The 27,665-nt window shown below is 33.0% G+C and overlaps 1 protein-coding gene across 4 annotated transcripts in view; it reads right to left on the bottom strand.

Moving 5' to 3' along the window:
- The window catches only part of LOC112455672 (BAI1-associated protein 3), a 73,217-nt gene that overhangs the window by 12,190 nt on the left and 33,362 nt on the right, over window positions 1-27,665 (bottom strand). For all 4 annotated transcript variants that reach the window (XM_025017735.1, XM_025017737.1, XM_025017738.1 and 1 more), the window contains exons 4-9: window positions 5,245-5,416; window positions 3,030-3,197; window positions 2,829-2,895; window positions 2,250-2,439; window positions 192-335; window positions 25-69 (exon numbers count right to left, since the gene is read on the bottom strand). In XM_025017735.1, the coding sequence (XP_024873503.1) occupies window positions 25-69; window positions 192-335; window positions 2,250-2,439; window positions 2,829-2,895; window positions 3,030-3,197; window positions 5,245-5,416 (786 nt within the window). The remainder of the gene's footprint in view (window positions 1-24; window positions 70-191; window positions 336-2,249; window positions 2,440-2,828; window positions 2,896-3,029; window positions 3,198-5,244; window positions 5,417-27,665) is intronic.

Here is a 27,665-nt window from a genome sequence, read left to right as displayed (position 1 = left end):
GAAAGTTATTATACGCAAACTCACCATATGTCCAAATGGAGAATGTCCGTGTTGACGTCGTCAATGTCGCTGAAACAGGAATCGGTGTACGGTTATGCACGAGTACACGGATTTGCAATAGTTAAATTAATAAAGGATCGCCATTGCGAGAGCCAATTACAAGGGGATTAGGCCCCAAAGTTTTCGCTTACAAACGGAACTTCTCGTTCCAACGCGGACTCAAAGTATGCGGCTTCACCGAGGTAGCTCGTATAAACTTCGCGGGTAGAGCACCGCTCAGAGACTCGCGGTGTTCCCGCCTGCTGTGCTCCTTGCGCTTAAATGAAAGCCTGAAACTGATTTTGAATGAACAATTTAATAACAATTTAGTAACGTAATCGCCAACATTCCAACAATTCGTTCTAACATCCAATCATTTAATAATCTCCGATCACTAAATCTTGTTGTTTCACTTTTTCAGCAAACTTACCTCTTCCGTCTATAGAAACAGAAGTCTCTAGAGACCTAGTACTACATAATTAACGGTAGTAAAAAACTTAAAAAACTTAAACGAAATAAATGTTATAGTACAACCTTATAATCTAATATCTGCATCTTTAAAGTTTATATTCTGGGCGGATTTATGGCAAAATTTCTTTCGAAGATAGCTTCGCACTTTCTATAAATCTTTCTTTCTTATAAAATAAACTTTAAACTACATTGGAATTATTTTACAGTTGTCTTGTATCAATTGCAGAGTACACGAATCTATTTTATCCACATCCGCATTGTAACACAATAATCTTGGAAATTGGAATTTTGTTGCTAATTAGCAAATTGTGTTGCTGTTAGGAGATTATAGAGTCTCAAGTTTTCCTCACAAGGCTTCCAGATCTTCTATGCCAATGTGCAGCATTACATCCGCTCTCGCAGAATCCGGATGGAATTTCACGCGGTTAACGAAGGGCATACATAGCGTACGACACCTCGTAGACGTCGCGCGTCTCGTTGCAGCTGGTGACGCACTGTTCGCTCTCGTTGTCGCTGCATTAATCACTTTACTTATGCCACCAGGTGGCGAACGGAACAATATGGGAAGATACACAGCAAAATGGGCTTGCTCTCTCAATGCTCTTGCCCGTTCTCCATCCGGAGAACGATGCTCACCCGCTCGCAGAACTTGCTGTATCCGGCGTGTGTCCATTGTACATCGCGTCGTATTGTCGCAAATGTCGTCGGAGTTAGAGTATGGTAAATGCAACATGTCATCGCGGATTCGTAATATTCTAGATTAGCATGTCCTGATTTCTTAGCCGTAATCTTCTGTCATTCCAAAAATATAGTAACGATTACAGTGCTTTAGACGTTCTTTGTTAGAAGATGCATAAATCTAGAACACCGCGCGATGATACTATTAATCTATGTAAGATTCATGCATAAATTTATAACGATACCAACATATAGCGTATCTATAGATCCATATGTTCGCACAGATATAATTCGCAAACTCACAGATTATTTTTTAAAAGTTAAAGACTGAATAAAATCGTTTCAAGCACAATCTCTTAAGTATAAAAATATCGTTACACAGACACATTATCTATTTTTTAATAATAGATATTTAAAAAATTCAAGGTTTTACAGAATTATAAGAAATCATGAAGCAATATTTCTTAATTGACTTATTGTAAGCGATTCAGCCTTTCAGTTGAGCATTACTTTCTATGATATTAATTTCTATTTTTGAGTGTACATTTATCTTCAGTTGCATGCCGTCAATTTATCATACCGCTGATAACGTTAGATATGGCGCAATTTTTTATAATAAACGATATTTTCGAGAGAGCATTTCGACAATCGCATCATTAATATCAATCATTAATATCGATCAATAATACATAACGATTTCTCAGAGCAGAAGATAATTCGAATCAAAGGGGAAAATTCAATTCTACGTCTACAGTATTGACATATTTACGAGAAATAAAAAATAGAACTTCCATAGCCGTGGGCAGTAATTTTATTTCGAACGATTAACACAATATCTGTCACCAGAGATTATAGATTAAAAATCTCCTGGATAATCCTAAACTAGATGTGACAAGATTTGCTCACATCGTCTAGTATTTCTTATTATAATAATTAATTGCCAAACGAAAACTGCAGAAATTATAACAGCATTTTTACAAAACGTTTACGTATTCTCGTAATTATACGGCACGAGAATTTAATTAATCATTTCTTCCGTGTACTTTCACACGTCAACTTACCTGTGATGCTTTCGAAGTTTCTCATGATGGGAGTTTTCGATCTCACCGCCGTCAGAAAGGGCGCGAATTGCTTGCCTCGGGGATGCCGGGGGTGTATGCGGCGAATGCGCCGATAAATTCGTTTGTGGGCTTAATGGTGCACCTGCGTTGCCGGGTTGTATTCCCAGCATGCAGTAAGGATCGCTGAATCCTAAAGAGCATGATAATACTCTTTCAGTAAAAAGAGCTTTGTGCAGTCTGTACGTGATTTATTCTGCCAATTATATTCCACGATATTTTCTGATTAATATTTTAATCGTAAATTTTGTAGCAAATGTGTATCTCCTATCAACAACAATACCGAACGAAAACAATTTTTACTGTAGCGTTTAAATTTTTTCGTATATAGAACCAAGTTTTAGCTGAGTTAAAATTTTATTAGGATAAAGTTCTAACGTCTTTAAGGTAACCATGGAATATGGTTTCGTTATTTGTTTGCTGCCGAGCTTAATAGTTCCGAGAGGAAAGTCAGTATTTTCACTCGCGTGTAACTCGAAAGTTAATCGCAGCTCGGAATGCAACAGAATTGACTGAACCTACCGTTGACGTCCTTTGCCTCGAGTCCATCGGCTTCGATCACCACCACGCTTAGCACGACAATAGGTGGCTGCAACAGTTAAAAAGTTTTATTTCATCTAATTTTACTGCGGCACAAATAATGGTACTTCGACGATACATTTTTGTGGAAGTGCAGTTGGCAATATCGCAGTGTTTAAGAAGAAAGTTAATAAACGAATATACCTTTTCTTCCGAGGCAATATTGAGATATCGCCGATGCTGATCCTGCGGGACTCCAAAAGCTTCTTGGGCGTATCGATACAAGTCTTCCTTGTAATGCGCGTATTGTCCTGTACTGGCGCCCACAGTGTTCGCAATCGTGTAAAGAACTTCTATGTACAATTGCTCCATCTAGAAAATACATCCCAATTTTTTGGTAATATTTCGCAGATAATAAATTGCTTTGCCATTTTATTGCACAATTACTATTATTAGAAAAAATTTATCTAGCAAAATTATAAAAAACAATAATGTTAAACAATATCAAAATGCTGTAAGTTCTTTCAGAAATAATTAATATATAAAAAATTGTGTTTGTGAAGACGATTAAAGATTTCCTTTGTCTAGTTAAATGATCGTGTTTCTCTGCTCCTTTTTGCAGGAATTTAAAGCAATATGATATTCATTATACGAAGAAGAATACAAACTCATTTTACAAGAGATAGGATATACACCCAAGAAGCATCGCGCTCTCGTAACTTGTCCAATATCGTGCCGTTTAATTCGATAAAGTGAAATAAAAATGCACCCTTTGTTAAGATAGTAAAAAATTATTAAGTTTTTAAGAAAATATTAACAAATAGATCTATAAAAAATTTTTGGAAAATATGTTTGTCAGAGTAAAACTATTACATTATATATTTTTATTCTATATATTCACATTTTGCTATAATTAATTAGTATTTAGAGAAGCAAAAGATAGTTTAGAAATAATTCTTTCAAAAAAAATTCAATAATGTTGATAGAATAGATTTTTTGTTCCATATCAATTCTCGATGTGTGTGTGTGTGTGTCACGAAGAATATTCCCTCTCCTTTCTTATTAACAAAAGCGACAACACCGGATTTTCGCTAATTAATCTCTTTTGAAGCATATAATACGTAGCAACCTTTACGCTACATCGTAAGTGGAACGGACAATGAACATGAAAATTAAAAAGAGTCGAAAACGGCAGGAATATTGTATCCAAAGAAAACGGAAGAGAAGGGTGTGTTAAAATGATGAGCAGAGCTTGACGAGAACTTCGTCGAAAACTCGCGAGCTCTCATGGAAACGCTATTTACTTAAAAGTGTTTTTCCGCTTGGATATTTATTTTACGAGAGAGTCGAGAGCTTGCAGCACGATAGTGCGAAAAATTGTGCGGATATCTAGCGACCCGCCGGGAAAGAAATACACATATTTCGCTGAAGATAACGGATACATTAAGTTTAAAACGGCTAAATTCGTAACCCATCCACAAATCCGGAAACATATAAATCTATAAATTCATAAGGATCCATAGATCCGTACATTTACAAATATATATAATATTTAGAACTTATTAGAATTTATATATTTTCAGAGCGCGATAAAGAGACAAGTTTTCGTGTAACTATCAAATAATCTTTATTAACATGGAAAACTGTTCGTATTTAACATTGCACTTAATATTACGTCTCCGTATAAATTTAAATTAATAATTATTTCTCTGCATAGATATAATTAATAATTATATCTCTATGCGAGAATCTCTCTATGCAAATTGAATTTCGTTCGATAACGTATTTTCTATCAATTTTATTAAATAGGTAGTTACGCCAACTAGTAAGTAACAATTATATAAGGAATTACAGAGCGATTGGATTTAAAATCGAAGTTCCGAGATTTGAAATCGGAACGTCGAGTTGGAAATAGTCGGGCTTTATTCATCCGCGCATTACAGTCGGTAAATCGAAATGACGACGTACCTACTCCCATTACGGGTTTTTCTACCTGTTAGTTCGATCGGCGAACGAGCGCGCCCGTCTGACTCGCGCGGCTCGACAGACTTTATCTACTTAGAATAATACTTCAAACGGAACCGACGTACTTAACTACTCGTCCACATGCAAGGCCCGTTGCAACTAGAGTGACGTGTGTTAAATGTAACGGCGTAAGCCGCACGCGATTCAGTCGTAGCGCGAAAATGTAAAAAATTGGTCGTCACTTGTTTAATAACAACGTTAAAAATTTTGTCAGAATTTATAAAATAGTAAACACTAACAAACAAAAAATATTATAGCTTGCAGAAATTGACACGAGAAACGGTTTGAAAAATGAAAAGTTACGTAAAATTTTGATAAAATAAATAAAACTTGTGTATGTACTACGTAGAAAATAAGTAAAAATGGTTGCATATGACGAAACAATCTCTTTTACCTCTTTTTTGCTAAGCCGATATGGCTGCGAAGTCAAACTCGAATTTCTGGACGGCGGTGGCGGTTCCTTCGCTCTTGCTTCCACTTCCTGAAGAACAACGAGTCTCCGATTCTTTTGTTTCCAAGATAACGCGGTGAAACTTTCGAAAAAGGATCCATCTGTTTCTTGAACACTATAATTAAGAGACAATTCAATTAAGTAAATCAATAATTTGTTCTTGTACTGTGTTGCAATATAAAAATGGTTTTTTTATAACAAATAGAGAAGTTGTGTAATAAAAGTACATAATAAATGTTCAATTATGTAATATTGTAATAAACATAATACTATGTAATAAAACTACTATTGTAATTAATAATGTGTATGTTTCCAAATGTATTACCTATGATGAGGCTTTATATTTAAAAAAACATTTTAAAGATAAATAAACCTAAATATCAACTTTATGTTAATAATATTAAATATTAGTAGATATTAATAAAGCAAACGCACTTGTAGTATTTATTTAATGCATTTATTTTAATACACTTAATATATTTAATGCACTTGTAGTATTTATATAAAAAAACGTGGAAATTTTTCTCTAACAATAAGCAAATTCAGATTTAATTTTGTTTTTGATTGGTTAATTCAATATATATAGATATATATGGAGGGGTAAAAGTTATAGTGGTGTAAGTCAAATATTTTTAAATTTTTTCTCGTGTGCATAGATTCAATTTATACAATATATAAATTGTATCTATGCACACGAAAAAATATTTTTAAAAATTTGACTTACACCACTGTGGTTTTTACCCCTCCATATATATATTTATATAAAGATTATTTCTAAATAAATAGATAACTATTGAGAGTGAGCTATTAATTAAATAATTACTTTTATCATTGCATACGCATTTGTGGCAGCTGAATGTATGCTTTATTCAGTGCAAGCAAATCAAGAGAAAAAAGTATCGTAATGTATCAATGCATATTGTGCAATTTGCATTCGTAAATAAAACTGTATTTCCGTACTTCGTGCAGTCGCTTATTAGCCTGGTGATTTTTTCACTGTCGCGTGTACAGTGTATACCTAGTTTCGCAATCTCGCGAAACTATCGATCGCTATCGATGCGCTCTCTCTCTCTCTCTCTCTCTCTCTCTCTCTCTCTCTCTCTGGTGCATTGGAATTTTAACACGACGTATGCACGTTTAAGTGCAATATAACAAACATGCATGTAGGATTTTTTCTAATATTAAGTTTGATATCTCATATAACTATTTATTCATCCACCGATTATATTTCATCATCTGTCATTCCTCGTAAGTAATATTTATTCTCTGTCTAATTTATGAATTTTCATATATGTACAACGAATGTCTCAATTTAATATAAAATTGTAATTTGTTATAACAAAATTATGAAAATTCAAGCGTAAATCTTGTTTACAGATTGACTTATTATTTATAATTTATTAAATAAATTACACATATTACACATATGTTTATTATTATACTATATTTATCAGCGATAATTTTATAAGCATTGACATATTCCGATAATATTCCAAAGATTAGGTAGAAAAATAATGTAATAACTTTTGACGCCATTTTGGCTACTAGCAAATCATGCCTTTCCGAGAAGGCTTATTTTTTGTCGAGAAATAGTTTTTTCTCGTTAACGCGAGCTTGATTATTGGAATCAAGATGGGCAGCCACGAAAACACGACACTAACGGAGAGAGGTTGTTAAGCAACGTGATGGCGCAAACCTATAATTGTTCCAAGATGATAGGGATCTTAGTTGCCTCGATAGGTATCGCAGGTCGCAAGGAACATTCGATGCACGGTCGCTCGAATTAAACTTGCAACACACGGAGTGCGCTTTGTTACTGACTTCCTCGCACGCTGTCTTGCAAGATGTAGAGGAGAGAACAAACAGGCTCTCTGCATAATTTGTTATTTCAGACAAAATATAACACGATTGCTAGAAACATTCAGTCTAGAAACGTTGGAACACGATACAATTTTTATTTTAACATATTTTCCTTCTCCTTAATTTCTCTTTGCTTACAACAATAAAACATTTTTTATAGATTTTGTTTTTCGATTCTGCCGTACTAAAAGAAATTCAAATCATCGTAAAGATATCGAGTAAAAAATTCTTGTAAAATCTTTATTTGCCATCTGCAAGATAGCACGCGAGAAAAGCCATAATGAAAAACACTTCGTGCATAAAGTATAGTTAAGAACTGAAACTGTGTGTCATTTACATAATGCACGGCATTGACGATGTTCCCTTTTACGGCTCGCATAATTCGTGAATCGTCGTATTAATAACTGAAGCGACTTTCGTATTTTACATTTTAATAATGTCTTTATGATCAAAAGCGACGACGTTATGGACCGGTTCTCTCGTTAATTTAATTTTTAATTAAATAAGTGATTCCGCGGTGCATTTAGATGACTCGCTCTGCATTGCGGCTTAATTACGACGTGAAAAAGTATGCAATTTTATTTCCATTTCTGTAATTATTACGCCGAGACGTGAGGAAGGATTACGTAATTCGTACATGCGAGTGAAGCCCAGTATAATTCGATTACTCTCAGTTCTACAAATATTTCTCTCACAAGTCACACGTGCGTGTAATCTCAATCGGTAAGCAAATGTACGCATCAATAAATGCATGCCTATTCGATTCCCACTAATTGGAAGCAACCGCGTGGGATTTCCCTGAAATTTTATATTTATACAATATAATACTTAATTTAAATTAAAATTACTCTTTATCCTATAATAACAACTTCATCTTAGAATAAAGTTAATTAAATAAAGACTGCATTAGTTTTTGTATTTTCTTTGAATTAAATAAAGTTACTACTTCCAATTGACTTCTCTACAGCAACAATTAAATAAACAATTATAATTTATATAGACAATTTTAAAACTACAATGGTTTATATAGCGCTAAACTAACTTTATAAATATTAAATTTATATTAGAGCAAAGTTTAGCTGGTATCAAGTGATAATCTCATGTTTCATTGCTTCCTTTTGTTTCCAATATTCGATAATTCTAATTGACACCTCGACATCATAACAATCTTTCAATAGGAGTGATGTATCTATAATGTAATTAAGAGAGATGTATATATAAATGATTAATCATCTCTAATTTGGATTAACATCGACTGCCATGTGATTAACATCTCTATTTGTTCTACATGAAACTTGTGTTTTTGCAGCCTTTGTAAATTTTCTTTCTTTGAATTTCTTTTGCCGTCAGAAATATAAGGTCAAGGTAAAGTGGCGGGTGCGGTAGCTAAATCGGGGGCGCAAAGGCATGTCGCCGGAAAGAGACAATAATGCTGTCAACGTGGGTTTTTACAAGAGACCGGGTAAACGGACGTGAAAAGAGTTGTTCGAGGAGGAAAAAAATGCTGCGGAGGAACACAACCAGCCGTAGGCATCCTCGTAATGGAAACCGAAAGCGCACCGACGACATTCTTCTCATCGTCATTCTAACGTCGAGTGCATGTTCGCCACGCTGTGAATTGTAATTTGATCAGCGTCGACTTCCCGTCTTTCGGACTTCCTCAGCACTCAACTTTCAAAGACCCGTTTTATAAATTACAATCCTTCAATTAGGAAGGAAATGTAAGCAATTTTCCTAATTTTCTATTATTACATTTTTCTGAACCTCTATTTATTTATTGTTAAATTTTATATTTTTGTTTTTTTTTATTTCTAGAAAGATTAATATAATCTATAATTTATTAATATTTATATAATTATTATATCTATATAATTGCCAGTTTTATTCATCTCTTCTACTTCTTTAATCTCTGCGTTAAAAAAAAGACAATTTGAGGTGTTACAACCTTTTATTTAACAGCTAATGCAGATACTTGTTTTTGTCACGTCTTCTTTTTTTCTTTGTCGTCAAAATAAATTCACATCAGAAATTGTACGGTAAGTTAGACGTGTCTCATGACATTAACAAGACTGTACCTGATTACCGACTCGTTACTTGTTTAATTGTTATTTAATAATTTCTCTTCGTTGCCTGTTGTAAAATTACGTTCCTTTGTCGTTTTCTTCAGGTCAACTATACGCGGCGATAAGAAGGCTGAAACTGAAACGATAAGATTCTTAACAGCACACGGGATGCTATATTTAAAATAAAATAGATTGCACGAACATTTCTGTATATCATCAGCTATAATTTACTGGTCCCGAGAGCAATAAAGTAGTCACATGTGACCTGGTTCATCATACATATACTATGTTAAGTAATCTTATAAATAGCTAATAATTTTGCAAAACTATAAACTTAAAATAAAAACTTTTTAAAATGTATGTTAGTAAGTTGATATAATATTTTTTAAAATTAGTTAAGACAGATTATACAATATAAGAAATTAATAAATTGATTACATACTTAATACGTAAATTATGTACTTTTTAGCAAGTGTTAAATTGATAAATATAAAGAGCACAAAGCACAAATATCTCAAATTTTTAAATTAATATAAGTGCATGAAATTAAAATCAATCAGTGTTTAAAATACATTTTATAATTTATCAATGTAGATTAATTTGCATACGTAGATTAACTTGTCCATATAATATCCATTTATACGAAAAAAATACACTTAAAAAGGACATTTATTTAAATATGCGCATTAAGCGAAAGCATTAATTTTGAAGCTGTATTCTCTTTCATCTTAGCACCTCTATTATACTTAAGTCAGGATTTTCTTATAATGAATCCACGCGAAGGCATGGCACTACGATAGCAGAATATCTGCTTGATATCGTAAGGCGTTGAAATAGTCCGCTTAGGAAAGATCTTCTATCCCTCAGGATTCACCTCTTAAGAGAGCGTGAATATTTCACACCCTCTCTCTCTCTCTCTACAGGGATTCTCTCAAGGATAAAGCCTCATAATCGTACGCTCAAACAAAATGCGTTGTTCCTCGGTATCTTTATCGTTGGTTCGTTTTTATTCAAATCTTAGGATTTGCGGGAGTAAATTGTGCGCGTGTTTTCTTTAAAAAATTAAAATTTTCAAGTTGTTTTCAAATCTAACATCTTAAAATACGTCAATAATGAAAGTGTCTCTGATGATAATTTTAATTTCACTTTCGTCTCTTCGGAGTTCGGTCAATACAGAAAAATCGACGCATTAAAAACAATGACGAGTTCAAATAATTGAAATCTGTCGCAAAGTTGAGTAAGCGATATCGTCCTCTTGTGGGGAAGGGTGGCTGGTGATTACTCGTTCCGTTTACTTTCATCAAGAATTCATAGTAATGGAATTAATCAGATTGAAATATAATTGCAAAATTTTCAAACCTTTATTATGCGTTAACAGTTTTAGAAATCTACACATTTTTAATTTTATGGATTTAAAAAATCTCGAGGAAAATTTCATTATCAGAAAAAAGTTTCATTATCAGAAACGTTTATCGAGATAATTATAAATAAAAATAATTATTAATTAAAAATAGAATAAAGATAATTATTTTGTTTGCAGCTCTCAAAGGCATAATATTCTTTGGATTCCGCAGATTGCAATGATACTTAGTAGTTGGAGGTACGGCAAATTAGATGGGATGTGCCCAAGGCATACAACAATCTTTCACACCTCTTAATGCAGTCTTGACCTTGTCCGTGCCGAGTCGGACCCACTGACGAGAGAGGAAATAAGTGGGCACATGTCCTCGTTATAGTGGACGGTCAGCCCCGATATCGTATTTCAGGAGCGCGCCTTCTCGTCCAGAGCTTGTTAAGCGCGCCCCACTGCGCTAATTTATACAAAGCAGTAGGGCCGTATATTCCGACAGATACGGTATTAATAAACGGCCCCTGCGTATCTCGTGTGGCCATCGGGGGCGGTTTTAAGCTCCTGACGTGCATGTGTGCCTTTCGCCATGGATGACGTTCCTCGATGTCGTGGGCGGCTCGGGAATCGGGTTTAATCCTGGCTCTGTCTCTTTTGTCCTTCAAATTAGCTCTCGTTTCGATCGTCGCAAAAAGTATTTTCAATGATTCTCCAGACGAATTAGTCGTTGGGCATAAACGTTAAAAATTAACTTTCAGTTTTGCAAAAATTAATTTAATTTTACAATCTCTGAGAACATCTGGAAAACAGAACGGAGAATGAAAAGAGCTGATGATCACTGCAATAAAGGTGATTGTATGCGAAACAAGTGCTTGTAATCTGCATGCATTTTTTTTTATTTTTTTTTACGAGAAACGTAATTTTTACCTCTCACGAAGTAATAAATAAACATGGAGCAATATAATGGATAGAAAAGTGAACCGGCGTAGATACGTGATGCTCGGCAGACCTTTTGTTAAGTAATTAGCAGCCTGTGGGGAAATAAATTAACTCTCAGCAAACAATTTTCGCAAAGTGTTACGCCAACGCTTGCTGCGAAGTTTTCTAGGATAATTATGTCTCCATAACAACGCAATTCAATTCTTGCAATCTTTCGCGGATTATCGAAGAAAAAAATATTATCGTTTCATATTCACGTATCGTATTATTCGACGAGTTAGCATGGATCGTTTCAGAATAATAAAACAGACATTGGATTACCCTGTAGCGCGTGGACGGTAAAAAAAAGCACACAGAAAACCTCACGAGCTGGCAACTAGAAATATAACTGGAACGTGCGAGTTCTTGATTTCTGCTTGATTGTTTAACGCAAACATTTACGTTTTGCCAGTAAAATGTGAAACAGATATACCTCTGTCCAAAGCATTTACATCCGCACTATACTTATTTGATTTATATAAGTGTTTTGCATTTTATAATATATTTCATGTCACGTTCTCATAACTCTTACAATATTTATTTTATTACAGATGTATAGATTTATACATTTACAGTATTTTAATACTTATTTTAATACAAAGGAACTATTAACAAAGTACTGGCTTTAGAAATGTTTCAAGCACCTGTATGTATTACATGCATATCTTATATAATCGTAAATATCTACTAGGATCTTTTTCTTTTCATGGGATTGTATTCTCAGAATCGATAAGTCTGTGCTAGCAACAAGCAACCAGTGTTAGGTGGCTGATATTCCGTTTCTCTGAATAGTGCTCTTCCTTTAATCCAAAGTCTTTTATGGCATCTAAGACGTAGATCGTTATTGAGATATTCACGAAAGAGCCCCTCTCTCTCTCTTGAGAAAAAAGCATATAGCGTGAGTAAGATTAAAAGCTGCAATTGCATCGTCTGCACTATAGTTCTCTCGAGAATTCAACTGCCGATGAGACAACTCATCTCAAGGTTGCAACTAAATTATAAAGAGAAATTGTACATTGAATCTTTCATCTCAATGTTATTAATTTTGGGAAAATTTTTTATAATTTGTGTACAATGTACTTTTTATTTTTAATTCTAATACCGTTATTAATTTATATAATAAAAATACATTAATATAAAGATTATATAATTATATAAATTAATTGTTATAATCTTTTACTGTATAAGTAATTTGGGAAGCTAATGAAGATTATAATTATTTTCAAAATGTTGTCAGAATCTTTCTTATAATTTTCATAATTAATATGCGTAATAAAAAAATTTTTTTTACTTCACATGTTTTACTTTACATAATGATAAAGAATAATCTGTTCAATAATATCTTTTTTTGTTTAATTAAAAAAATGCTAGATATAAGAAGGCAATTTGTTAGAACTAAATTGAACAACTTTTCTTCGACAAGATAGAAGGGAGTTAAAGGAAAAAAAACTTGGATTGTGATTGACCCTCTGCACACCGAAAGCTTTATCGCGTATTTCCATCTAGCAGCGCTACAGGACTTCCTGGAATTCTATTAATAGAACTACTCAACGGGGCTCCTTTTCTGCTTCTGTCAAAGACAAAATCTTCGATACCGCATTTTCTTCACCCTCAACGTGTCTTATTCCAGTCGCCTCTTCTCTCATTTCTACCGAACCCTCCCGATTGATCGATCTAATATCCGCCCTTGCACCTGCCCGCACTTCCTCTTTGTGCGAGTCCCAATTTTCCGCCCTTCGTTCGACCTTGAAGAGAAAAAAAAAAGAAGAGGAATTTCACGCGACCACGACTACAAGTTTACCCTCGTTGAGATATTAAAAGTATCTTGGGGGACCTCGATCGTTCCACCTGGACAACTTCTGGGAATCGAAGCAGGCTGTTGCGGTGGAACTTCGCACGCGACTTTTTATCGAGACTAACTACTTATCCCGCCGGAGGATCAGAAGTTTGGAAGTTTTATTCTGAAATCGTGAAATAAACTTTTTTTTCAATGTCGGAATAAAAATGAAATTTGTTTCCTTAATGTAAAATTTTATCAGCGACGACCTGGTGACGATTGAGATAACGCGGATGATCTCTAGTTTATTCCAAAAATAGCTTAGAAACATTATCGTAAAGATTGAGAGATCACTTGTGTGATAAGACTATTTCGTATTCATGAGTAAAAATAAAAAGTTCAAAATTGTAAAATGCAAGCATTAATAAAATTAAAAATCTCTTGGTTAAGTGTTTTAAGCTAGAATTGTTCAAGAACATTTGATTTCAAGAACTTCACAATTTCAAAGCGTAAGAACATACCATTATAATAAATATATTGACAAGTTGAAGATATATAAAGTGTTTCTCGAAGTGATACACACGTGGACGCTAAATCGACGATTTGCAATAAAATCACAAAGAGGGTGCTTCAAAGTACCTATAATTTACATAAATATGTCGTTACAAAAGGATCTTTTTATCGGACAATACCTCTTCACGACTCCCTGAAGAGAAATCTACACGAATTAAGTAATGTATTGTGATACCATCAATAGAGGATATTTTCCTGACAGAATTCTATCTCGAAGATGGAAATTTATTCGGAACTAACACGAGAGGATTCAGGAGGTCGAAGGGTCACGTATCTCGGACGTTGCCTTTTATACAGATCCTTTTATCTCGACGACCGGACGTGTTGCTATATTTCTTAAGACCGTCCTCGTACACGTTCTATTACCTCCATTAGGGTAGCTACATTCTCGTTTCCATTCCCGCGGGGTGGACCGCCGGTGGTCGACATCTATCAGGGCACTGTGTGTATCACGTCGATGAACAATGACGACGATATGGCATCGTGATCGTGTTCATATCGGCGCCGCCCGGGCCATTCGCGTCCCGCGGTGAAAGCCATATACGATCGGCTCTGCTAATGTAACTTCTCGCTCGTCATTTGTGTTCGCAGGATGAAATATCGCGTTCGTATCTTCGCACACAAGTTCAACAGCCTAAGCTAGTCTCAGTTTCTCGTATAGCGTGAATAGTTATAATAATATAAATATATCTATTAAATATGGAATAAAATGTTATTTTAATTCTTCCAAAAGTCTTGAGGATCCAGATATAAACTTTGATGCCACTTTCTAGTTAGAATTTATGTATCTAAATATAAAAGACACACTTTAAAATATATATCATAAAAATGTATGTAAAATAAAAATTATTTAACTAATAATATAGAAATTAAGACACAAATAGAATAAAAGAAAAACCATGTATAAAACGTTCCTTTACTCTACTGAAAAAAATTGTAATCATAAAAGGTTTGTAACAAGATTATTACAAATATCATAAAAAATAGAAAAGTATTTAGAATTGTAATTTAGATATTAATTCCTTTTATGTCTTTAAAATATTTTAATTTCCTATAATGTCTTATTTTAAACGTAGTAGTTGATTTTTACATAGACAATATGGTTGTGAAGATTAAAGAAAACTTTCATTTTTCAATCTTTGTACTAACTTGCAAATGCACATATACACGAAATGCGTCACAGTCTAGCAATGCTCTTGGATTTATAAAGCGTAAAAAAGTTGTGCTTTCTTACTCGATGATTTAAAAAAGTTTCACTGTTGCGTTCTGTACATTATTGGATTTTACGAAAGCGCTTCGCGTCAGCAACTGGCTATCTTTTATTGGCGTACTAGAGACGGTTTATCATGCTACTTTTGCCGACAAAAGATGCGGTCATAAAAGTAACCGTTCTTACTAGACGTTGTCAGCTTCGATCGCGTTTTATTTCTATCACACCTGTGTCTCTACTTTTATCTTACAATTTTTACCACGGATACTGTAATGCAATGGAGCAGCACATGATGATCTTAAATGTTCTCGTTCCAAGGTATTGATAATGTAACGTGAAATAGAAGAGATTGGAGAACGATCGGTTTTTAATAAAAAATTTTAACAAAAAATTACATCTCATTTCCACTTGTTCCAATATAATCAACTAATGAATATTATTAATCATTAAAAATAATTATTCGCTTCTATTTTACATTCCTAAAAATGCAAACTCTTAATTTTAATTAAAATAAGTGCAATGATTTTTTACATATTTGCTTGTATTTTGCAGCTCACTAATTAAAAAGTATTACATATTAATTAATCACACATTTTTTCAATAAATTTTACTATATTTTTACAACATAAAATCTTGTTTTCAGTTTCTTTTTGAATTTTATATTCAATATATCCATATATGTAATAATAAATATTAATATATATTTGTCTAATAAAATCAGAAAAATCACTGAATCTCGGTGAAGTTTTATAAGAATCATACATCAAACAAGTACAGATCTTTAAAAAGGGAGAAAAATCATCGTTCGATAATGGTACGGCTATTGCAGCCACGGAGACCTCAGGGATCAAATCTGTGTAAAGGTTCTTGGAGAAAGGCTCCACGTGTAACGCAACGAGCGTGAAACAGGACGCTGTAAAGTATCATACAAGCAGATGCCGCTCTTTTCTCTCGGATATTTTCCTAGTACGGTACACGCTGCCACTTTTATGCTCTACCACGGTCACAAGCGCGACACTTGTTGACTCTCTTTTGCACGAGGTCGCTCTAAGTGCTTACACAGTCTTACACTACTCCGATCAAGCAATGCAAGCTAGAAGCGTTGCAAGAAAGATTATATTGCAATTGTTAATTCTAACTATAAATAAAGTGATATAAATGCGATTATTAATAAACTAATATAGCACGATATTAGTAGCATTTGATTATCAAAATCAGATTTTATGAGAAATTCTTAGAATTTTAAACATTTGAGTTATATCTTCTAAAGTTTTGAAATTATAACGTATAAATATGTCATATTTATGATACTCATTCTTGACAGATATTTTTAATTCATAATTTTTTTTTTAGATCTCTAATTTACAAGATTTTTACTCTTTAAATTATTTCATTATTTCAATTTACATCATAAATGAAATACTATAAGCATTATAAGAGTTCGCGTCTTTTCATTAACAATAGGTAAGTCTATAAGAAAAAATTTAATTAAAATTCAGTTAAAATTAATTTAATTAAAAATATTTATTCACAGTCATTATATGTGATTTAATCGCAATTACAGTCACAATCTCCTCGCGTTGTCAAAATACTTTCTTGTCGCTCTTACCTTTCATCAAAAGATCATTGAGGATGGTGAGCCGACATCTTATAATCTTAATTACTCGGTGGGGAAATTAGCGCGGAATAAAATTAGTATCTCCGCTAATGCTCTCTGAGAAACTCGACTCACTAAGTTAAGATTCCTGTCTGCCGCAAGATGAGATCGGCTGAACTTACCCTCGGAATGGTTCGCTCAAAGAGGGACCCCGGACGCTTCATAAAGCTTTATTCGCGGCAAATATTTTACGATGGTCGTTAGAAAGTAACGTTTGCATTATGCCGATCGTAATAAGCCTTAATATACAGAACATATGCAATTTCCCTACTGAATACATCGCGTAGGCTGATATTAACTCTCTATAAAATATGAAGTATATCATTCATATATCTTACCACAGTTGTTGATGACAAGATAAATTAAGAATGTGCTATTTACTGCATAAATATTTATACAGAATCGTCAAATTTTATGGACAAATTTCTACACCGTGATATCTTCAAAACTAAAAAAAGAAAACAAAAACTTATTCACACTCTTAAAATATGATAAATAGTTTTTATCATTTTTAAGTAAAATTTATGGTAAATACAATTTAATTTTTTACACTTTTAAGGTTTAATTTGTTATAATCCCTTCTTTTTTCATTATTCGCGCTTTGAAATAACGACACATCTTTAAAGAAAAGTTACTTTTGTTCTTAATAAGCGAAAGAATCCTCTTATTCACCAAATCTGATCATTATTGAGCATCCTGCATAAACACGTACGTTTAAGGAGAATTTAACCTATCGTAACGATCTGTAAATAGTGGTGGCCGTCCATTATGTTGCACTTAGGACCGTCGCAACACTCCTTGACAATCTCGAGCACCCTTCATTGGCACGTTGCTGGCAACGTAGTTTCCAACGCTAATCGCCAATAACAGCTTCATCTCTGAAGAGCCTTTCAACAATAATAACTTGACAGATTTTGGATCGCTGTAAAAATTGTTTGAATGAAAAATTGAAATTGTTATTAGTAACACATTTTAATTTTAAATATTATAGATATAGCTAGCTCGTAGCATTCTCAATAGATTTTTGAAGACATATGCGTAATTCAGAACGTAACTCAAAAATAATAAGTTGCAAAAACGAGATAAATATAAAATCGATAAGCATTGAGTTTCGTTGATTCTATTCAACGTTAAGCATTACGCGGAACTCTTCGAACGGAGTTAACATCCAGAAATCCGCACCTCAATTTTGAGAATATATTCCCTGGAAATGCATTATGCATCTCGAAACATTATAGAACGCAATTTTCATAATAGCATGAGATAAAGATTCGCTGATCTCCCAATTGACTTGGAAATTTTGCTTTGGACATTGGATGTGAAGATATCGCGTTGCATTAATTGTAAGTATATTATATATGTAGGCTGCGTTCGGGGAGCGCGCTATTAGCGCTATTGCATCATTCTATCTTTATCGGTTATCAGGTATAAAACAAGGATAGAATAAGCAAATAGCGCTAATAGCGCGCTCCCCGAACGCAGCCATAATGTTGCATTTGAAGCGAAAAATATTTAAAAAGAAGACCTTTGAAAAATTTTATAGAGAAAGCTTTATAAGATAAATCTTATAATATATTTTATAATTATTAATTTTATAAGTTTATCGTTATAAAACTGAACGTAATGCAAGAACACCGTAATAATAAAATACTAAGTAAGTTTCTGTAGCGTGCATTAATTATTTTTAAAATATATTTATTAATGAAAGCGTCTCCTTTTTCAATTAGGTACTGCATATTAATTTGTAATATATATCTACTTTATTATTAATGAAAATGAATTTTTGAATAAATGGCTCAGATATACCGCATGCACTTTTTTTAAAAGGAACTGAGATATTTATGTTCGAATACCGAGATATCTATTTCAATTTTACAGTAAATATGTATATACATAAGTATCTTCCTAAAATGACCTATATTTACTGAAAAGACCGTCTGGGAAGGTAATAAAGTTACAGAACTCATCTTGTTTTCGAGGATCGTAGCGCTCCTCGAAAAACGGATTTCCGTATCGGAGTGTTTTTTGCTGAAATTACTGCAGTCCTACGAGCATCTTTGTCTACATAATGCAGGAGATTATTATATGTATATAGATGATAAACCCACGATGAAAGCACGGTGGTCAAGTTGGAAACCTTTTCATAAAGTTCTTTATGTGACACCGTTGGTGACCGTGCCATAAAGTTAATTCGTCATTTCAGGATCGCGATAGCTATTTTCGGTCGTCTCCGTGCGCCCGTTACGGAGCATTTCCAAGCGTTTTCCACTTTTACGTACGCCCGCCGGCTATTTGCCGTTTTATTTCCCCTTTGTAATTTCATTCGCGACTCTGCTGCGACTTTGCCTCTTTCTATTTACCTTGTCCCGTAGTTATATGACGCGAGTTAAAGAGTGACGTTCACATAAACGAATATCGATCGGAAATAGTGGTGCAGAAAATAAGTGGTGAGTCCATTAAAAGCTTCGACGCATGTTAACGTGCACAGTAGCTTTCTCTTGTAATAGTTCAAGGTTTTTAATACCGATAGTCAATGATTCAAGATCACAATAGTTATTTGAAAATTTGTAGCGTAAGAGAAATTCAACGATTAAATAGCTGAAAAACTTATTATAAATCGAAGATGTAAAAATCCAAAGATATAATTTCTGAATATTAATTGAAACTTTGAATATATTTGTAAAATATTTATGAAGTAAATTAAGGAATTTGAAAATAATGTATAAAATTAAAAAGACGAAAATAGAACAGAGATAAAAAAAAACAAAATTTATGTAAGGGAAAATTTTGTAAATTTGATATTTTAAGTATTTAAATTTATCAAATTAAGTCCAACATTTTTATTCAACATTTAATACGAAAAGGATCTTTACGGTTTTTGTCGAACTTTTAGTGACTCGATAAGACCTCTTGACAATAAAGAAAGGTACTAAAACTTTTAATATGTATGAAAACACGTTCCATTTATATCTATCTTCACCTTTCTTGGGCTTTCGACGATTTACGAGCAACCTTTCGAATAATTATGGCCACAACATATCGACAATATTTCTTCGCCTTACCCCGTAAATCCTCATTAGCAACGAAATTTATAGCTTTAACATTGCTTGCAACACAGCTTTCTTACAAAACTGTTTCAAGTCTGTATATCTTCGCAACTAATAAAAAATTGTTAATGATGTTGAATTAACTTATTATTTCTTAATAAAAATATATCTTTATCGTTGGTTTTCGAAGCTCTTTATCTATTGCAATCGCTCTTTTTCTATATTCTATTGTGTTCACTATCTATATTATAAAATATATATAATGTATATATATTATATATATGTTTAAGCTAATATTTCCTTCGCATTTTTTCTTCTTATTTTTTCTTAATTACATGATATTTAAATTCTTAAACTTATTTACAAAATTTATTTTTAATTATCTTTTATATAAAATAAAAGCAAATAAAACCACTTAATAAAAAAGAAAATAGAATTAGATATTTAGTCAATTATTTGCGAGCAACAGTATTTTATCATGATAAAAGTATAAATTTTAAAGGTTTTGTTGCAAGTTTGAAAAATTATAAAATGGAAGATCAACCACGAATTGACGGTGAAATAGAAAGCACCAATATTGCTTTGGCGATTTGCTAGCTTCAAGATCCTAAAGAACCGTTTGGGAACGAAAGTTGTACAATCGCGGCAAAAGCCATCGGGTAGCGATGAACAATGTTTCATCAATAAAGATTCAATAAAGATTCCCTTGAGAACTTTACCCAATTGCTTTGAAGTATGTACAATACTGTAGTACATACAATACAGTACGAATTGACTCGTGCTGCCAATTCGGACAATGCATTACCAATACGGTTTCTACATGTCAAATTGGAGATAAGTAGGAAACCGGACGACAAAGACATATGTAAAACGAAGTTAAGGAAATGCGGTCATGCGAGACTCGATTTCTACATGACAAAATGTGACAGTCTCTTCCAAAGCGTACACGAGAGAAGAATGCGTAAAAGCATTCCACTCAATAGGTGCACCATTGTGGCGTTTACGTTTGTTCGTTCTTAGAATGTTATTGTGTTATTATGTTCGGTATATGTTTGCCGAATATGTATCGTGGCGAACGTTTTTCGCGTAACAAAGAAAAGAAAAACATTTTTTTGTTAAAATATATATCGCACGAGTCTAATAAAGTTGTGATATGCGTCATATTATTAAAATTGATATCAGAAAGTGTAATCGACAATTTGCGGAGACAATGAAAACTTTAATGCATCACGATTCGCTCGTTGCGTAACATTTAACAAAGTTTAATTAATTGAATGTTATTTACACATTGGCGAAAATTAGTTTCAACGCACGGTAATTTGGCGTTAATACTCTCTCTATATTGATCACGGATAAAAAGCACTTTACAACCGCTGCTACTCGTATTATGATAATGGAATGCATCAACGAACATCAACGAACATCCCAATATGCTCATTTTGTATTAAAAATATAATTATATATAAATTTTAATTTATTTTTAACACTTTTCATTAAAGAAAATCACACGTGCTTTTGTCTTTCAAAATTATCTCGCAGATTAAAAAAAAAAATATTATTATTAAATGATAACGTAAACGATTAATTGGGACAGCTAATGCAACATTAATTGAAATGTCAGACTAATCGAATAGTTGACGCAAGAAATTGTCGATTGAGCGAGAGGAACATTGTATCAGCCTACGTACACCTGTGTTCTCGAACAAATCGATAGACATAGACGCACACTCGCGAGCACAATTAGATAAAGCTCGATCTCTAGTAAAGGTGTTTACAAACTTGTTTACGATCGAGTAGCGAATAGAAAAGCGATAAGTAAAAGTTTGCGTCTGCAAAAAACACTAACGCACATCGACGCTCTTACGTCGCTCGTAAATTTGCAATTTTTATTTTCCTTTCAAAATCCTATCATTTTATCAAAAGATTCTCATGGAACGGTAAAATTGTTGAGTTATCTCGCTAGAAACAACTCAATTAAATCTTGCTTAAAAAACAAGTTTTTACTATTGATATATGTTTTCTTTGCGTATTAAAGAAGTGGTAAATCTTAAGATAATTCTAAGTTATTAATCCATTTAATACTTAAAAAAATATAATTATGTAAATTTTATTATATCCATTCAATATACTTAAAAAAAAAAAAAAAAAACAGAAAATGTGGATATCATTTAAAAAATTTCTAAAAAATTAGAACATTTTTAAGATATAAATTTCTGTTTGTCTGTTTGTTTTTTATATTGATTAAAGTAAAAATTTATTCGTTAGAGTCTTAAGAATTTTCAACTTTTAGGTAACTGCAGCAAGAAATAGTTAAATAATTTCTATGATGGGGGAAAGCATACTTTCATATAAATATCTTAAATCACACGATAATTCTTGTAAAATGAGCAAATATATATTTTACTGGGCAGACTGAGTCCTAATAAGAAGTTTGAAAGTTAAAACCTCCCTTCTAAAGTTTAGAACACACCGTTTGAATTACATCAATTCGAGCTCTGCAAAAAAAACTTAATAAGTGAACTTTATTTTCCGTGACCTCCTTTGAGAGAAACAGTCCCTCTTAAGAAAATGTCAGACGTTACCATAGCAGAGAACAACATTCTCTGCAATAACAAGCAGATTTGTATATCCCTGAGCGCACATTCTCTTTGTAAAAGCTATCACAGTGATACAATCATTGTAGGGGAAACTATTCTGCGATTCGTGCAACATCCTCCGTTACGCTTGAATTCGCTTAAACTGATTTGTTATTTTTTTCGTTGTTTGCTTGGATATTTTCAAGTATGCGAATAACTCCGGTAAATTTAGTTCTATTGCAGCTTTTACGAACTAAGAGTTACCGAATAATACTCGGAATAATACTTTCAACTGAAAGGGCAAACCACAAATGTTCTAAAATTTGGAAAAGAATTTAAATATTCAGTAAAAAGTACATGAATCTAGTCAAGATAGACGGCTTCAACTTCAAATTTGAAAATATTATAATCCAAGCGTTTAAAAACACAAACAAGAATCTTAAAACTCATTTTATGAGTATAAATTTAAAAAATTTTTTTACAAATAAAAAATAAAACTTTCTATTAATTATAAACATTAATACACTTACTTTAATTATTATTCAATTTCGATCTTGATATCATAATAAAACTTAAAATTTATATTAGATTTATATTAGACATTTATTATATAATATTCTTAAATAGTTTTATTATCAGGAATAAAGATCCTTTTTGTACTTATATGTAATGCATTTTGAAAAAAAATTTTTAGTATTTAGATTTTACTTATTGAAATTGAGACACAAATGCAATAAATGTCAGATATGAACTTAACATAACAGGATAAGGATCCAAATCTTGGAAAGTAAAATTAATGGAGTGAAGAATATGAAGACTGTGGAGCCAGCATGGAATACTTCCTGCATACACAATGAAATATGATATTGGCCGCTCACTAAATGATCTCTCTAAGTCGTGGGTTAAATTCCTGTTAAAGAAAGATTAAATGCAAGTAAAGCGGGGTACTAACAGTGGCACATGTTTCTCGTACATCGTGCGTTATAATGCATGTCTCGTACTTCCATATTTCAAAGAAAGTTTCGCAAGGAAGCACGGAATGTTATGTCACTAAAACAGGACTGGTGTCAGCTTTCATTACAAAGTAATGAACTTTCCATTGTTTATTTCCTTCCTTCATGCGGGTTTCTCGTCAACGTCGTCAACGTTGATTAAGTTACACCTGCTGTGTCTAACTTCATTTGCCAGTCTCGAGTGAGATGTCTCGCTAGGGGAGACATCGCCATTTTATCTAAAGCGAAGGGTGATTCTCCGTTAGAATAATCCGAGGAGTAACTACTAAGTGATTGAGCCAGTATTTTAATTTGTATACATGAGAGTGATTGTTAGCTTCCAGTGATTTTTACGTGCCAATAAAAATTGTATTTATCTTCAAATAGATAGAAACATAACTTTTAAATGAGTTAAATACTTCTCTCACAGTCTATATAAAATAAGATTAAGAAAATTAAAGCGTTATTCTTACAATACTTCCTTCTGTAATTATCAGGAAATAAACGTAAAAAGGAAGTCGCGGATATGAACAGATCCTTCTTCATTTTTCCTTGGAAGTAGGTCACTCTAAGGTCTTCGGTTTGTCTCTTTGTCAAAGCGTGTCTGAGTTAAGATTCGCTGCTTGTACATGTAAGATATCCCATTGGGAAGGCGTCTCTCTTGTTACGGCAGGACATTTATCACTTCGTGACAGCTTTCAGCTTCATCAAGTATGAAGTTTCACGTGTTACAGATAAGAAATTCGTCAGGTGTTGATGCAACGGAAGAACGGTGACTTGCTGCATCGAGAGCTTGCATTAACAAATATTTTATGCTATCGAAATTTTATACTCTAACGAAATCTTACGGTTTTATTCAGGGGAGTCGAGTGTTTATTAATTTTACTTAAAAATCATTATCATTAAAATATGCCATTAACTTTTACGTGTTTTCATTTCGTATCGTTGCGATGTACAATATTATCGATTTCCGTTTTTACAGCAGGACGATTTGCAAACCGTTATAACATATCGATATAAGAATATCTAGCTCGTCATCCCGTGCAGGATGAACAGCTCTGGAATTCGATAAACGGCGAGTAGCTTTTGTTGATCTAAAGTCAGTTTCGTGGGATTCCCGACTTCGAGAACGCTTGTACAAAGGATGTCATGCAGGAAGGATAGCAGCCTTTGATTACGGTGGCTTCCATGAATTGAGGTCATCGAATGGCCAGACCTCGATATGTCTCTTCTCTTTGACGGAAAGGATGGGTTCTCGGATTTAGGACAAACGACAGGTTCTTTTCATTGATCGCTTTGAAAATTGCTGAAATTTTTTTTCGGCTTATAACGTTGAGAACGTTATTTTCATGGTGACGGGTCTGAACGGGTTTGAAAATATTTATCGAAGCGAATAAATCGAATTTTCCTCCTCATAAATTCACCTCTTGATAAGATTTAGTTCTGCAACATTCGTGAAACTTCAATTATTCGTCGTGCAAACTGGCGGGACAATTAATAAACGTGATTCTGCAAAAAAAGATGAGAGATATTCATACGAATTAAATTTGGATGAGAATCAGACTATGATAGCACACAAAGCTTTGACAAAAAAAGGTTTATTTGAATATTAAATGTAAAATCGGAAAAATGTCCCGGAACGTTTCACGAGGGTCTTAGCCTGTCACTGTATTTTATGCGAGCATATGAATTTTAATTGCACAGATAGCTTTTATTGCTAAAACTATGATATCGAACAACGACGCCTTTATTTTATATATAATCCTATAACATATAAGAGCGATCATAATAAATAAAAGCACGAATAATAAACATTTTATTAAAAAATAAAAGTTATATTCGATAACTTTAAATAATTAAAAACATACAGATTTAAGCAAAATTAGAAATATACTACATTTATTATATATTCACACAGCCGTTCTTAAATACTGATCGAAATGATTTAAAACTTTATCTATTTCTAGAGGTTGATCTAATTCATATATATATAGTATGTGCTTTATTACATCAAATGTTATAATATTCATCACAAATAGAGATATAAAATACTAACTAAATACCAACTTAATGATAATTAGCTAATTGTCTTTTTGACAAGATAATTTCGGGAAAATGTCATGAATTTCTTTTAGTACATTTTTCTCTAATTTATCTCACGATAAATAAAACTGACTATATTTATTTCAGGTAAATATCATGGACCAATGTTTTTTCTTGTTAAATGCCACATAATCATGAGTTTTTCCTACTTGTACAGAATCAACTCTAATATTCTTGCAACATGTCGGAGTACGCGAACATGTCTCGAGAAAATATGGTATATGAACACATACAATGCAAACTTGCGCGAAAGAACACGAGCGTACTTTAGGTCAACTTTACTGCGCCTTTGTTGCAGTAGAAACGTGGAAGCTTGTCGTGTACTTATAAAGTTCAAAGGAGAGAAAGAGACAAGAGTTAAGATGTTTATTATTCTTGTGCTTGTTCTTTCCCGGGACCGACTGTGATAATAGACCTTGCATAAATCGTAAACCTGCCGAGATAAGAGAATATTTTATTTGTGTAATCATCAATGCGTATGGTGTATACTTAATAATGTTCACGAATATTACATTTTATATACGTATCTAGTTGCGTTAATCACAAATATTGTTATACAGTAAAACAAATCTGTCAAACTTCTTATAAAATTTAAAGTAAAATGGTTTTCTAAAATGTATTTGTAACCTTGTAAAAATTTTACCATTTTAATATCTATTTAATTTAAAATAACAAAGTTTTAATAACAAAAATTTAAGAAATATACATTTAATAAATACACAAAGATGTACACATAATATTTTTGCAAAAAACAGATAATATATTACTTACTTGCTTCTAAAAAGGATTGATAAAATAAAGATGTTTCGATTTATATATTTTATATTCATTTTGCCTTTTTTCATGCATCTCTCTTAAGCACATTGCAAAAGTATGCAAAAGCAAAATTAACGTTTGCTATTACCGCATATTAGCCTATCGGCTTACAGATATCGCGTTGTTGAAATGAAAATCAAGTCATTGCAATTCTGTCCATGGAACATCTCAAATTTGCAACGTATGAAAACGTCACGAGAGGAAATCCAGGTTGATAGAAGTATTTGCTGAGAGGGTGCGCTAGAGAAAAGAAGGGAAGGCAGGCTTTAAAAAGAGATTAACAGCTCGCACTAAATGGTCGGCTGCGCTTATGAATATGCAACGAAGCAGCTCAAGAGAAAGGTCGCGATGCATCGCGGCGACCTTATTAAAAGTGCATTCGCCGCAATATGCACGCGAAATTCCACAGTGGAAATGCCACCATTGTTTGCACTTCTCTCCTGCGTCTTTCCAGTTGCAATTCGTCATAATTTACAGATGTAATGGGAACTTTTTAAGAGAGAGGGAGAGGTAGAGAGAGAGAGAGGAGAGAGCGCGCGCGTGTGTGTGTGTCTCGAAAAGTCTCATGCGACTCGCTCTAAAGCGTTCTCCGATAGAAGCTGGGGATGAGAGAGAACGTTGTTAACTGGAAAGCTTAGCGCACAGCGCCAACGTAACCGGATTAAAGCGTTGAATGGCTAGCTCACGCAACAGAGGCAGTGTCTTACTGGAAATCCAATTGAGACATTTGAAATTGTGCGAAGAGAATCTCGGAGATATTCGTGAGAATTCGACGAGCAATTAAACGAAATTATAGAGCGTGCATAAGGGATGCTCGTGCGTTGGCGACGAAAAATAAGCTTCCTTCGAAATACCATTTCTATTTATATCTAACTTCGTAAATGTTGTTAATTTGATAGAGTCACGTGAATTGCGTTTGTCTTCCTAATAAAGCCGTGATCAGACTACGGATTGGGATTGAGATTGGATTGAAATTTAATCAATCAGAATAAAGAAAACTGACTTCAAGTTTAAAGAACTATGCTCTAATTGGTCAAATTTCAATCCAATCTCAATCCCAATCCGTAGTCTGATCACGGCTTAACGATATATAAAATAACAATATAGTTCTATATAATAACGATGTAATCAATTAATAGCTTTGACTTATTAATTGAATACATTGTCATTAAGATATATTGTCATTAAGATCATTCGTTATAATTAAATTAAATATATTCTGTTTCAAAACTTCTATATTTCGAAATATTTGTATCAAGTATATTATTTATGTATAATGTATTATGTTAATTTTTATATAAGTTTATTATCCAGCGTTGCGATTATTAATACCATTCCATTATTATTTCATTTATATATAATTT

Source organism: Temnothorax curvispinosus, unplaced genomic scaffold, assembly GCF_003070985.1.
Source record: "Temnothorax curvispinosus isolate PA1 unplaced genomic scaffold, ASM307098v1 QBEX01006321.1, whole genome shotgun sequence".
NCBI classification, from domain to species: domain Eukaryota; kingdom Metazoa; phylum Arthropoda; class Insecta; order Hymenoptera; family Formicidae; genus Temnothorax; species Temnothorax curvispinosus.
This window is presented reverse-complemented; position numbering and strand designations above follow the sequence as displayed.